Source organism: Natrix helvetica, assembly GCF_964273705.1.
Source record: "Natrix helvetica genome assembly, chromosome: 4".
NCBI lineage: Eukaryota > Metazoa > Chordata > Lepidosauria > Squamata > Natricidae > Natrix > Natrix helvetica.
Window position 1 is genome coordinate 25710804 of NC_138550.1, and position 13815 is coordinate 25724618.

At 37.7% G+C, this 13815-nt stretch overlaps 1 protein-coding gene across 4 annotated transcripts in view; it reads right to left on the reverse strand.

Annotated features, from left to right (window-relative positions):
* Window positions 1–1455: 1455 nt before the first annotated feature.
* STARD13 (StAR related lipid transfer domain containing 13) overlaps window positions 1456–13815 on the reverse strand; it is a 157650-nt gene continuing 145290 nt past the window's right edge. For 3 of the 4 annotated variants that reach the window (XM_081951437.1, XM_081951439.1, XM_081951438.1), the window contains 7 exons: window positions 12546–12744; window positions 11359–11566; window positions 10346–10460; window positions 8266–8487; window positions 6951–7168; window positions 5035–5211; window positions 1456–4040 (listed from right to left, as the gene is read on the reverse strand). In XM_081951437.1, coding sequence (XP_081807563.1) covers window positions 3923–4040; window positions 5035–5211; window positions 6951–7168; window positions 8266–8487; window positions 10346–10460; window positions 11359–11566; window positions 12546–12744 — 1257 coding nt within the window. In that variant the 3' untranslated portion in view covers window positions 1456–3922. The remainder of the gene's footprint in view (window positions 4041–5034; window positions 5212–6950; window positions 7169–8265; window positions 8488–10345; window positions 10461–11358; window positions 11567–12545; window positions 12745–13815) is intronic. The other variant, XM_081951440.1, reaches the window with a different exon arrangement.

Consider the following 13815-nt stretch of genomic DNA (forward strand, 5'->3'; position numbering starts at 1 on the left):
CCCGAGTGATGTCATGCTGGCCCTGCCCAGCCTGGCCACGCCCACCCCAGCCCTCCAAGGTCAAACACAACCCTGATGCGGCCCTCAGTGAAATAGACTTTGACACCCCTGATTTAGATGATGCCCCTAGGAAGGTTTTGGAGAATAACATGGACAATGAAATTAAATGTAAAAAGGAGAATAAAATTCACAAAATCTCTGAAAATGTGCCTGTTATGCAACTGACATCGTGAGCATGGATTCACTTAATCCAGTTTGCTAAGACATGTATATATGAAGACTCGAGCAAATGCTTACTTCCTTATGCATGTATGTAACACAGAGAGCCACAAAGAATCTATCAAGAGTTATGGCTCTACTATGAGGTCAGGATAAGACTTCATAATATATAAAATAAATTAAGGGAAAAGTAATTTTGAGCATGTGATAACAAAGCACGTTCAGGTTTCTAATCACTGACTTGAGTGTAATGTACAGGCATAAAACACTATATAAAAACTGCAGAGGAATCTCTGTAACCTGTTATGCTTTATCAACTTATCGGTTTTTTGTGTAATTGTTTTTGTTTGACCAATGTGCAGCTGATAGAGAAATGATCCGTGTATTTGCAGACACAGCATGTAGCTCCCAGAGTCTTTAGCAAACATATGAGAAGCATTTCTCTAGCAGCACACTGGAACCAGCTTTATCTGCTGAGTTTCTCTTTTCCACTCTGGCACTAAAGATATGACATCTGTCAAGAAAAAAGAAATTATAGACAATCCTGTTTTATAGTCCTGTGTTCTGTTGAATAAAACATTGCATATCTAGTTTGACTTAAATGATGGCTTAAAATGATAATTGGATATCACCTGCCAATGGAACCCCTTCCAAACCCATAAAATCAGATTTGTAGAGGATGTTGGTAGCTATGCAGGAGGAAAGAAAGGAGTCATATTGATACTCTCAAATCAACAAAAGGACTAAATAAATAAATAAATAAATTCAAACAAGCAACAAAGCCAGGTTGAACTGGGATTTAAACAATTTGAAAATGATTATACATGTTAGGAATACCACAGGTTTTTTGTTTTGTGCTACCTTTACTTTCAAAAAGCCCTGATCCCCACATATTATTTCTAACATCATGCTTTTAGGGCCATGATGGCGAACCTACGGCATGCGTGACCAAAGTGGCACATGGAGCCATGTTGCCTGGCATGTGCAGCGTTGCCCATTCCTCTTCTGGGTTCCAGGCTGGGTTTCCAGCATGCATGCGTATGTGACGATCAGCTAATCTTTGTGCATGCGGCAGTGCCGGAAACTGGAAGAGCTGGTCCTCCATTTTCCAGCGTGAGCATGGACGCCAGCCAGCTGATCAGCACGCGTACATGCACAGCAGTAACCGGAAGACTTGCTGGCCGGTGCGCATGCCTGTGCTGGAAACCGAAGTTCATTTTCCTGCCCATGCATGTCCCCTGGCCAGCTCCTCTTCCTTGTTGCTGCCCATACAAGTGTGAGTACATGTGCAAAGCATATACCGAGTGCTCCCTTTTTGGCACTCAATGCTGAAAAAGTTCACTATCACTGTTTTAAAGCATGCTCCTCTTCGGAAAACAATCAATCATTCCTGAATATATATTAACCAGTGGAGTTTCACATGGCTGCCAAAAATGCTACCAGTTTTCTTTTCTTTTTTGTTATGTTCTGAGAAATGCAGTGATGTCCTGATCAAGGATTCTGCCCATTCTTGGAAATGCAGCCCTTGGATAAAAAAAGGGACTTGCTTCCAAGTCTGGCATTCAGGATCAAGAGGGAAGGCCTCAACTAAGGCAATAGGAAAATTCTACATATTGTGGCTGTCTCGTTCCAAAGACCTTTATTAACTTTTTTTCAACTGAAGTTGTTTCAAAGATAGCCCTTAGCAAAAATCAAAATTGGATTATGTGGTTGGAACATAATGTAGCATATAGTTTTTGTTACAGAATGGGCTGTTAGTGTTTTGTTGTATAGGTTGGAATACTAAATGAAATATTCCAGAATTATTAGCATTACCTAGAATTATATAGCTGCTGAAATGTATATAATATTGCTGGGAGAAATGTTTGCCAATAGCTTTATAAAGTTTTTATTAAACTAGCTACCCAATTCATATCCCCCAGTTAATCTAATTCAGGCAGTTATATTCTTAAGGTAAAGCCACAAATTTTGGTTAAGTTTCTGGTTAAATAAATAGAAAGCAATAGCACAAAGTAGATATGACAATCAACATTCTAACCAACTATAGTTATTCTGAGTTTGGCCAACCCTATAAAGCTGTAAAATCTGGTTATTTCAACATCTCTTTAAGTGCCATCACATTTCAGCCTGTAACACTTGAGATGTTAGGAAAATAACTACTCTTCAGAGTTTATAGAATCAGTCCTAGCCATTTTCCAAATACCTTTGAGAAAGAAATTGGCAAGATTCTTTTGCTTTTTGCTATTGTTTTGAAGGAGAAGACAAAAGGTAGGAATTCTCATTTATATAACAAGAGTAAAAAATTTATATGAGTTGTAAATTAAGGAGGTGTTGCACTTTTCTTGGATAAGAAGTAAACATTGTAAGTTCTGAGTTTAGTATTTTAAGCCAGGAAATTTCAGCCTCAATTTTTTATTTACTCATTCCAAATCAGCTTATCATAGCCTATCCAAAACTGAAATTGAATATAATAGAACTGAATGAAGCAGCTTCTTGGATGAGAAGTGAAACATTTTCCAAGGAAAAGGAAAAATAGTCCAATTGCTTTACGGAAAAAAAGCAGCTTTAGGATAACCATGACCTGGATGATTGAGAATCTTCATAGACATTCAACTCTCCAAAAGTTATCTGAATAAATGATCAATCTCCTCTGAACTTGGTTGAAAGTTTGCCTGTACCAGAGATTTTAGTACTGGATCTCAAATATTGTCCTATGGATTTGTAGGGGATTATTCTAAAGTGAAAAGTTTGAAAGTCTTCTAAACCGACAGCTATAGGTATTGATTTCAGTACATTTCATCAAAATAATAAATTGTAAATTTTTGTTCCATTAATAAAGGAGCTACAATCTTCACTGGAAACTATTGTTTTGGCTGACTTTGCAGGCCACTGTAAATGATTGCCAGATTGTAATTACTTGAGTTAATATTCCTGTTGCCTCACTGCTATTGTCTTGTGACTATGTACCCTTTAATAGTCCTATAAATATTATAAACCAGATTTCTCCAGCTTGTTGTCCTCTGGTCATGATGAATTTAAACTAGACATTTCTCTCCAACAGAAAATCCAACACATCTGAAAGTACCAAGTTAAATTAAGGGAAGTATCATCTATTCTTTTACATGCATCTGTTTTAGAAATAGTGTGAACACTGAAACAGGCAGAGTTCTTAACGTGAGGCACGTAAGAAATTAGAAATTACTATCTTATAAAGATAGTAAATGCAGTTAATTTAAGCAAGGGTATATTGTGGTCTAACAGTGAAAACAAATTACAAACAGGTGAATTTTTTTCCAGAACACTTTAGTTTCTATACCGAACTTCTTTTTGTATAGCAGTATCTATCTATAAATAGATAGATGTAAATATATACACATATTATACATAACAAAAGATATACAATATTTATATTGAATAATAATAATAATTACATATTAACATTTTGAAATAAGCTTCCCAGAAGCTTTTTTATATCAAAACTATACAGGATATAAGTTTACTTTTATAGTCAGAAAGAAGTAGCAATGGAAAAGGTTCTTCAGCGAAGGCAATTATAAATGTGGGCCACTTTGTTACGTAACAAATCCAAATAATGGCAGAATTTTCCAAGCAGCTCTTCTTTAACTGCCATGCAAACAAAGATGTAAATCCAGTGGTTGTCAGGTATGCATGGCATTATGTACTTGTGCAGGTTCTCCATTTTTCAGATTTTTGTTTCTGGTCCCTCAGCAATCAGAGGCTGAAATGAATTTCGGATATTGGCCACTTCAGCTAAACACAGATGTCCAAAGCCTTTATTGTACCAGTCTAATGAATGACCTCTGAAGGAAAACAAAGAGCATTATGTCAAATTATTAGTTCCTCAGTCTCACCTGAACATAAAAAGAAATTCTTTGCAGATTTCTGACAATAGATACACTCATAGATCCTGTGCAGAACTCCCAAAATTTCCAGACATTGGAAATGGGCCTAAGATTCACCATCAAAGTTCGTTTTGTGCCTGTAGATTTGCAGTAAGACATAGGTCTTTTCTGTATAAGTGGCCATGTATCGATTACCCAAACCAGTGGAGGTGTGCATATATTGGAGAAGAGGGGAACACTTGTAACTTCTAACTTGCTTGAGGTTACACATTTTTCAAATACACTTTTTCAATTATAAATCTGACATAGCAATTGCTTAAATCTAAGGACTGGGCTCTTCAATCATAACTCCGTTTAAAACTGAATTCAGAAAATAATTTGGGAGGAACACCCAACTATTAGACTCAATCATGAAATGACATAACTCTGGAACGCTTGTATGACCTAAGGCTAGTCAGAAACATACAACAGTTCTTATAATGTGCATAGTATTACTGTAGAGTAAATTCTATTGCATTTAATGAATGTATTCTTGAGTAAATAACCATGAGATCAATGTGCATATTTTTATTTCCAGCTAAAGAATGAAAGTGCTTTTAGTAATTGTACTGTCCTACATATCTATCTATCTATCATCTATCTATCTATCTATCATCTATCTATCTATCTATCTATCTATCTATCTATCTATCTATCTATCTATCTATCTATCATCTATCTATCTATCTATCTATCTATCATCTATCTATCATCTATCTATCATCTATCTATCTATCTATCATCTATCTATCTATCTATCTATCTATCTATCTATCTATCTATCTATCTATCTATCTATCTATCTATCATCTATCATCTATCTATCATCTATTGCCAAACAATGCTCAGGAATGCAAGTTGTGCAAAAAGATTGCTGACAAAAGATGTTGGCATTGATCTTTGTAAAACTTACTTGAGGTCAATCCTGCAGATGTGTGTCAGTCGAGATTTTCCAGAGCCACAAGGTTCTATCAAATATTGGGAATCCAGGACCACTGCTCGCACATCCCCCATCAAAGGCGTTTCATCGTGTTCTACAGAGATAGCCACTAGCACGCACATCCCCTTAGGTAAATCTGTTCTCCAGGCCCTATTCAGATGGGTTTTCAAGAAGAAAATGATAATTGGAGGGGCAGCATCGCAATAAAAATAATAGCAAGTATGTTTTCCAGCCTTTCCCAAACTAGGGCTGTTGAAATGTGCCCACTGCTGTCTAGCCCTGCCCACCCCTCCCCTCCCAGGAGTCCCCATGCGACCCATTTTGGATGCAGATAAGTGCAGAGCATGCATGGAGGCTTGGGGAGGGCAAAACATGGGCCTACCAGAAGTTTGGGAAGGCTGGAAATGGGCCTGTTTCTCGCCTTCAGAGGGACTCCGGGCCTCGAGAAAAGCCTCCGGAGGCCAAGGAGGGCAAAAATGCCCCCCCCATGGTGCAGAAGGCCAGCTAGGCCACACCCACCATGGCCACGCCCACCCAGCAACCAGGCAGAGAACCCCTTGCTAAAATTTTTGAAGCCAATCCCTGGACTCATTCCTCAAGATTTCTAATCAATCAAGCTCAAAGCTGATGGGGTCCTCTGCCTCTTAAGGGTCTCCTCAGGTCTGGAAAGTGGAGGGCACAAAGTTATGGAAAGTTGCTGAATTCTTTCAAGTGTCCTTAAATATACTGTGACCATATATCAGGGGTGTCCAAACTTGGGAACTTTAAGACCTGTGGACTTCAACTCCCAGAATTCCCGAGCCAGCATGGCTGGCTGGGGAATTCTGGGAGTTGAAGTCCACAAGTCTTAAAGTTCCCAAGTTTGGACACCCCTGCCATATATTATAAAGGACAGTCTTTTATTTTATTTCAATAAGCTGTCCTTTGGATTTGTCTATTTTTCAAAAACTCACGTTTGTCCTTTATTTTGGCTTTTATTGTACAAATGGTACCCATTCATGTGAAAAGTATGGTAACTGAACTGCCTTTTTAAAATTGATTTACATATACAGTTTGATATTAGATATTTTTATGGGGATATGTATTTTTGTAAAGTTTTTCTTGGTTTTGCTCTTCAAATGTTCCTTTGCAAAGCAAAGTTATAAACATAATTTAAACTTGCTACCTTATGAATTGCTTTCAGATTTCCCCCTTTTTCATGTATGTCCTTGATTTTTTCCCCAAGAAAATATAGTTACCATATTTTAATATGAAATAAATTCAATTAATATTTAGTATGAAAAAAAATATGTATTGCATTGCATAATGTCCTTTTCAGGTGGTTTCTTCTATTTGTCTCACACTTCTATCACCACACTATGAATTATAATAGATACTCTTCTTATTTCTTTAGTAATCTGTTATGTGAATATTTTTTGTACACAGCCATTTGCTTTCTATCAAAATAAATTATTTTCCAGGAAAGCAACAGCTATTCCCATGGGAGCAGAGCAAATCCAAAAACTGGAGACAGCTACGTTGGTATTATTTATGACAATATGGATTAAACCATATGTCTTGTCAGACGCCTGGTTTGAGTAGCTAATAGTTAGGATTTTATGAGAACCCTCCACAATAGATTACACAATGTCTTGATTTTAAAATAAATTGGAAGAAAAAGTAATCAATGAAGACCCAATAGAGATGACCATACATAACAGAGGAAGCTCATATATAGACATCTGCTGATATCAGCCTTCCCTAACTGGATGCATTCCCAAGATTGCTATTTTTTATACTGAGAATTGTTGGAGTTTAGGTCCATCTGGAGGATAACAGTTTCAGAAAGGCTATGTTGGAGTGTAAGTTAGCTATTATATTATAACTAGTTGCTTCTTTCTCTAAATTACCTGAGAACTAAAAAATCTCTAGTTGGATGGGGAGCCATACTATTCAAAACATGCTGATAGATTTCGGTCTGCTTATCCAAGGTTTCTATTATTTTCCACTGTAAGAAATCCGCATCCCAAATGTGCCTTTCTCTTAGCACACGGTTCAAGACAACTGATGGAGGAGCTTCGACTTCTACAGATGCCTTCCATAGTCTTAATGGATTTCCATCTCCAACCTCAATGAAATGGAAAAGAAGAGATTGCATGTTAAGAATGCAGCTGAGATACAGGTTAGATGACACTAAAACACTATTGTGACCCCGAGATCCACTAATTTCTCTCTCCATCTAAAGCTATGTTGGGTTAGGAGCAGACATTTTTCTAGTACCAATTAAGTTCGGAATCCCTGAATTAAGGAGCTAATTGAAATGTGAGAATTTAATTCCAGGGAGCAAATCAATTCCATGACACCTTATGTCAGGCCAAGATATGAAATGGATCTGCAACTGAAAATACAAGATAAGCAGAACAAGCCTGGGCATTTAATCAAAGTTATGATGGGCCTAGGAAGGATGCTTTACGGCCTGTAAAGCACTTCTGGCTGTCACAAAACATATTAGCGGGTCACTTGACTGCATTTTGGCTGCCGGCAACCAGCTCACATTTGCAACCAATGGCAGTGTCCTGCAGTCACATGACTGATTTTTGACTTTTTTTGCCACTTGCCAACAACAACAAAAACTCTTTGGAAGAATGAATTCAGTCTTATGACTGTGATTCACTTAATGACTGCTACATAAACAGACACATGGTACCTTAACTTACAACTGCAATGACTTATGACTGAACTTCTAGTCCCAATTGTGCTTGTAATTGAGACTATCTGTAGTGAATATAGAGACATTCCAAATAGATCAACTAAGTCAGGATCACTTTGCTTATTGTACCTCAACTCTACATTTTCCAATCCACAATGGCAACTTCAAGGGGCATTTCCAAATAAGGTTTAATATTGTGCCGTTTTCCAGCCTTGTTTATGTAATTGTACCTAGGAGCTGAAAGATATCATACCTCACTAACAAGGTACATGTGTCTTCCATTAAAAAAACATGAAAAAGCTGCATGAAAATTCCTATATCTGAAAGACCTAAAATCTTATTTGGGGGGGGGGGGGTGTTAATAAAATGTGGGTTTTTTAAATGGCGTATTTTAAAAAGCCCATTTCAGTGTACAGTATGTTGGCATGTTGGATAATGTTTTTCAGTAAAGATGGAAACTTGTTTATCAAAGTTACTGCGCAGAAGTAAACAGATTACTTTGGTTTCAGAATTACTTTTTTGTAGCAGAGGTCTGTATTTTCCATGCTGGAACAAGTGACCCATCCTTTGAATTTGTCCTTAGCATCTTTACAAAGATTCTGTATTAGATTTTCTATGTAGGTCTGGTAATTCCCATTTTCTTCATCCATTTGCTTGCCCAGATCCTCCAAAGTTGGAGAACGTACTTCAGCCTCAATGTAAGAGTTCCGAGACTGGCAAAACATCTCATGTGGAATCTACTCCAAAGAAAAAGAGGACGGAGGAAAAAATAATGTTAATATTGAATTACTTACTTTGACTTCTATGTTGCACCATTTCCAAAACCTCTCAGCATCTTACAAGTAATAATATGAAAAAAAAATCAAATACATCCACAAGGTAACTCCAATATGTAACAATCCTTCAGACATGGGCCATGGAGATTTACTAAATTCACATTACTAAAAATGCTTAAACAGATGCTTAAACAGAAGGACCATGTAAATCGTATCAAATCTGGAAACCTTAGGTTTTCTCAGCAAGTTTTCAGGAATTATCTGTATATATTTAATTTACATTTTAAAACTTTCCATTCTTCCTATCCAGATTACATGAACTCCAGCCAATTATATTTTTCACAGTTTTCCCCTTCATCCTGAACTCACTTTTTTCATAAGTTTGTTTTGTGATTTTATTCAGTCTCTTTATATGTTCAAACTACCTCGATACCTTTGTCCCATAACGACAATGGGTATTGGAGGAGGGTGTGCAAGAGTCATAGCGTGATGCAGGAAGAGTGCACAAGGGTGCACAAAGATACAAGGGAGATGTGATAAGACACATTGCAAATTATGAAGAGTGCACAAGGTTGTAGAGATGCACAGTCTGGCTCAAGGAAAGTGCAGTGTGGGTCAGGAGGGTGCATGGGGATCGAGGGAAGTGGCCAACATGGAGAAGGTGCACAGTTGGGGAAGACTTACTTCAATAACCACCTCTGCATGCTTCCCCACTGACTTTTTGGGGAAGCCAGTAGGGAAGGTTGCAAAGGGAGATCAAGTGATCTGGAAGCCTTTGGCAACTGGTCATAAGTGTGAACTGGTTGCCAAACAACCAGACTGAAATCATGTGGATGTGACTCTGAGAACTGGACATAACCACCATTTGTTCAGCACTGTCATACTTGGGACAGTCCCTGACTGAATGGCTGTAGGTCAAGAACTACTTATGTGCTTTTGCCTACATTCATTTAGCATGCATTACTTATTTTGCTTTATCAGACCAGTCTTAAGTAAGCACCCCACATCAATCACCTTGACTTTATATTTCTCCTGACATATCCAACTCTTACTTCCATATAACAATGGTTCTTATTCTTTGGCATTTTTTGTTCTTTCAATGAATAATACTTGATTATAATTGACTGCACACTGCCATTTTCTTTCTATTAACAATGTACGTATTGAAAGATCCATCTATTCTTCCACGATTAGTTAACATTTTACTAAGTACACAAATTCATCTACTTGCTCTAATTTTCAAGTATTCACTTGATTTCCCTGTTAAATCTTGCTCTGTAATACATTAATTTTGCATCATATAATCTATTTCACATTTGCAGCAATACATAATCTTTGTCCACAGACTGGGCATCCATGTCTAATTCCCTGCTCAGTGTTGATCAATTTACAAAATAAATAAATAATCATATACTTTCATGCTTGCTGTGTCTTTAACAATTTACCCATAATTACTGCATTCAACAACCAAACTTCAACTCCACATTTTCACAAAACCTTCCTTAATTCAAGCCAATTCACTTTATTGTACGTTTGTCTAAATCAAGTCATGTGCAATACACTTTCTTTACCTATAGAAATTGAGTATACAAATATATAGTGGGAATACCTGGCTTGATACAAATACTTGTCAAAAATGAACTTGGAATAGTAATTGATCACAAGCTGAATATCAAAAGGTGCTATAATGCATCTGAAATCCATGTATGCAGATCTGGCACAAAAATATTCAAAGCAATACACCAAAATATTATTCTACCATGTAAGTGCTTCATGACATTTTTCCTTAGGAATAATGCTACCTAAGACCTTCACTTACCTCAAAAAGTCTATCACATTCAGTGATCATGTGTGCCAGTCCCTGAGTAGCTGCCAGATTTTCATTGAGATCTTTCTGATCTGGCTTCCCCGTTGTGTACTTCCTTTGCATTACTCTGCAAGCAAATTCAATGTTTTAAATAAGATAAAAGCAAAGGCTGCTCTTGAGTTGACAGTAAAAGCTGAAATGCATATACCTTTTTTAAATTATCAAGCTACAAACAGTTCAAGACAATATTCTTCTTTTATCACATTATACAAGAGAAGAAACACCCGGTTTATTGTTGGGAAAAAGATATGCCTTAACTATTCTCAAAGTACAAAGTAATAAAAAAGCACTTAAAATAGACTCCTTTGTGTATTACACAAGGAAGGTCAGCATTATGGCACCCATGGGGAAAACAAAGGGAATTAAGGCGTAGTATGAAGTGTGAATCTGACCTCCATGTTCATTCTACTGGGAAAAAAATGTTTGGGACCATTTAATGGGACAAATCAAAGAACGATTTTGCTTTATCTGTGAATGATTGCTATTACTATATTAATTAAGCAACAATAATAAAAAAGCACAAGCTGTTTTGAAAAAGACTGGGTTTTTTCCAGAAGATGAGTACATTTAGCCTTGAACAGGTAAAGAGAGAGAGAGAGAGGGAGGGAGGGAGAGGGAGAGAGAAAGGGAGGCAGAGAGATGAAATGCAATAAGTAATCCAACAGTATCTTAATAAGCCTATCATTATTACTATTATTGTGGCAGATAAAGTGCTCTATATTTGTCAGAATTGTCGCTAGGGATTTGCTCCATAGCAACTCAGGATAAGGTCGTGTATTGAAACCACACTCCCTTATTCCTAATTCACAATATATATGCTTATATTCTTGAGTGGTAATAACAGTCAATTTGCCAAGGGGATACTCTAGTGAATATAAACACCGCTTCAAACATGATTGAATATTGGACAATAATGGAATTACTTTTAAGCCCAGAATGGAAGAATTAGAGATAACAATCCCCACCGTGGCGAGCTTTCTTTCTTGATGATGTTGAGATGAAAAAGAGAAGGGGCCAGACACACTGCTATATTCATGGAAGTCATTTGATTCTCTTCCACAGAGGTGACATCATTCAAGAAGCACAGCAGTGTCTGCAAAACCTCACGATTTTCATCTGACATCAGCATTATGGCAGCCTGAACTGCCCGAAGCTGTTGTTCTTTTGGAACATCTGTAAAAAAAAGGTGCCATTTAATGGAACTTCATTCTCAGTACAAACAGGATCACTAGAGCATCATATGGAATTTAATCTCCCAGTTCAAGATTATTTCTGAAAGGAGAACTACATTCTCAAATACAGATAGGGAAACTTTTCTTGTTCACACAGAAAAGAAAACTCTGCATGTTACTTATTATTTGGTTTCTTGCTTCAGACATTATTTTACATCATTATTTGAGCAAGACCCAGTAGCCTGGTTAATCTATAATGCTAAACCATTGTTTCTGATTTACAAGCAAAATCAAAACTAAGACAAAATTAAACCATGTTACGGAATAGTGCAATGTTTGAAGCGTTCCATATAGCTTAGAAAATATATGCCTGGTTACTTTTAACGCAGAAGCGTTGTGCATGTGTGAACCGGTAGTAAAAATAATAGAAATCCACCACTGGTGTGTGTGTGTGTGTTTGTGTGAGTGTGTGTGTGTAGGTATGTATATATGTTTTCGTAGATTTTCTTGGGTGTAGGTATGCTGGTCTTGTTGTATTCGGGTCTTTTCCCGTGTAAGATTGAGATTGTCTTGGCAATGTTTTGGCGAGATCTCACTCGCCATCTTTTGCCTGAAGATCGTTGCCAAGACAATCTCAATCTTACACGGGAAAAGACCCGAATACAACAAGACCAGCATATGTATATATGTGTATATATTTGCTCTGGGAAAATGTCCATTATGTGTTATTCCAGAATCATATTGAATTTAATCCTATGTTAAGGCTCTTATATATAGAAACTGTTTATTGCTTTGTATGTAGATACTCTACATGCAATAGTGCAATTAAACCACATTATCCAGAGAACAGAAACATGCATTTCATTAGAAACCTGGGAAGCTCTAAGAACTGCAAAAGATGATACCCATCTTTAAAAGATTGAAAGGCTTAAATATTTCATAACTATTCCCGAGCATGATGAAACAAATTCAATACATACACTGATAGATGTGGAGAAATGTTTCTCCCAGCTTGCTTGTGAGAAGAGGTTCAGGCAGATCTCTGAAAAACTGCTTCACCATATCTGCTACATCGTATGCAGACTGGTCTTCATAGCTGACATTTTCAGGAGAGCTTTCATTCATCTGACGCAGTGCTTGTATTCGTGATTTCACGCCGGACTTACGGAAAAGCCCCACCTACAATATACATCAGAATAGGTTATAGCATCATTATGCTAAGTCAAAATACGTATTTAATTCAAGCTTTTTTAAAAAAAATCTTATCTTTTGATAAGATATTTTTTGACGTGATGGCTCAGTGGCTAAGACACTGAGTGTCAAGCCGGCCCCCCTCAGCAACCAAGAAAGAAACCACTTAATTCCATTTTGCAGAATTAAGTGTACTTTTACCGGTTATGAAAAGATGTCAGCTAAGCAAAGCAAGATCTGAGGCAAAAGCGCACGAAATCATACATATCAATATGTGAACAAACCCCCTCCCCCGGGTAACCCTCATCCCAGTGTCCAATCTGCAAATCCCTTAGGTGTCATGTGAGTTCCATCTTCAAGGAGCATCATCAGGTTGGTATGGAGGACAGTTGGCCTTGACCGACACCAAGCACTAATCTCCAGCATGCGCAGTAGACGGTGAGACCAAAACTCCCTTTTTACAATCTGTCCTGTACTTAAATTTCCCCCCTCAAATACCAGCCCCCCCCTCCCCATTTCAATGGCAGCCGAAAGCAAATAGCGAGACAGAGGCTGACACTGAGCTTGTCTATCAGAAAGGTTGGCAGTTCGGTGGTTCGAATCCCTAGCACCACGTAACAGAGTGATTCCCGTTATTTGTCCCAGCTTCTGCCAACCTAGCAGTTCGAAAGCATGTAAAAATGCAAGTAGAAAAATGGGGACCATTTTGATGGGAAGGTAATAGTGTTCCATGGGCCTTCTGTCTTTAATCATGCCAGCCACATGACCACAGAGACATCTTTGGACAGTGCTGGCTCTGCGGCTTTGAAATGGAGATGAACACCGCCCCCTAGAGTCGGGAACGACTAGCACATATGTGTGAGGGGAACCTTTCTTTTACCTTTTGATAGTTAAATGTGGTTTTTCAGTGATACACCTAGCAATAGGCTTGGCATGGCCAAGAAGTTTCAATTCAGAAGATAATTACTTGAACAAGGCTGGTCCAGCATTCAGCCACAATTCCTTTCACAAAGGATGTCTTGCTAGCCAGCAGAAGGCAGCAAGAAGGCCTCACAGTAA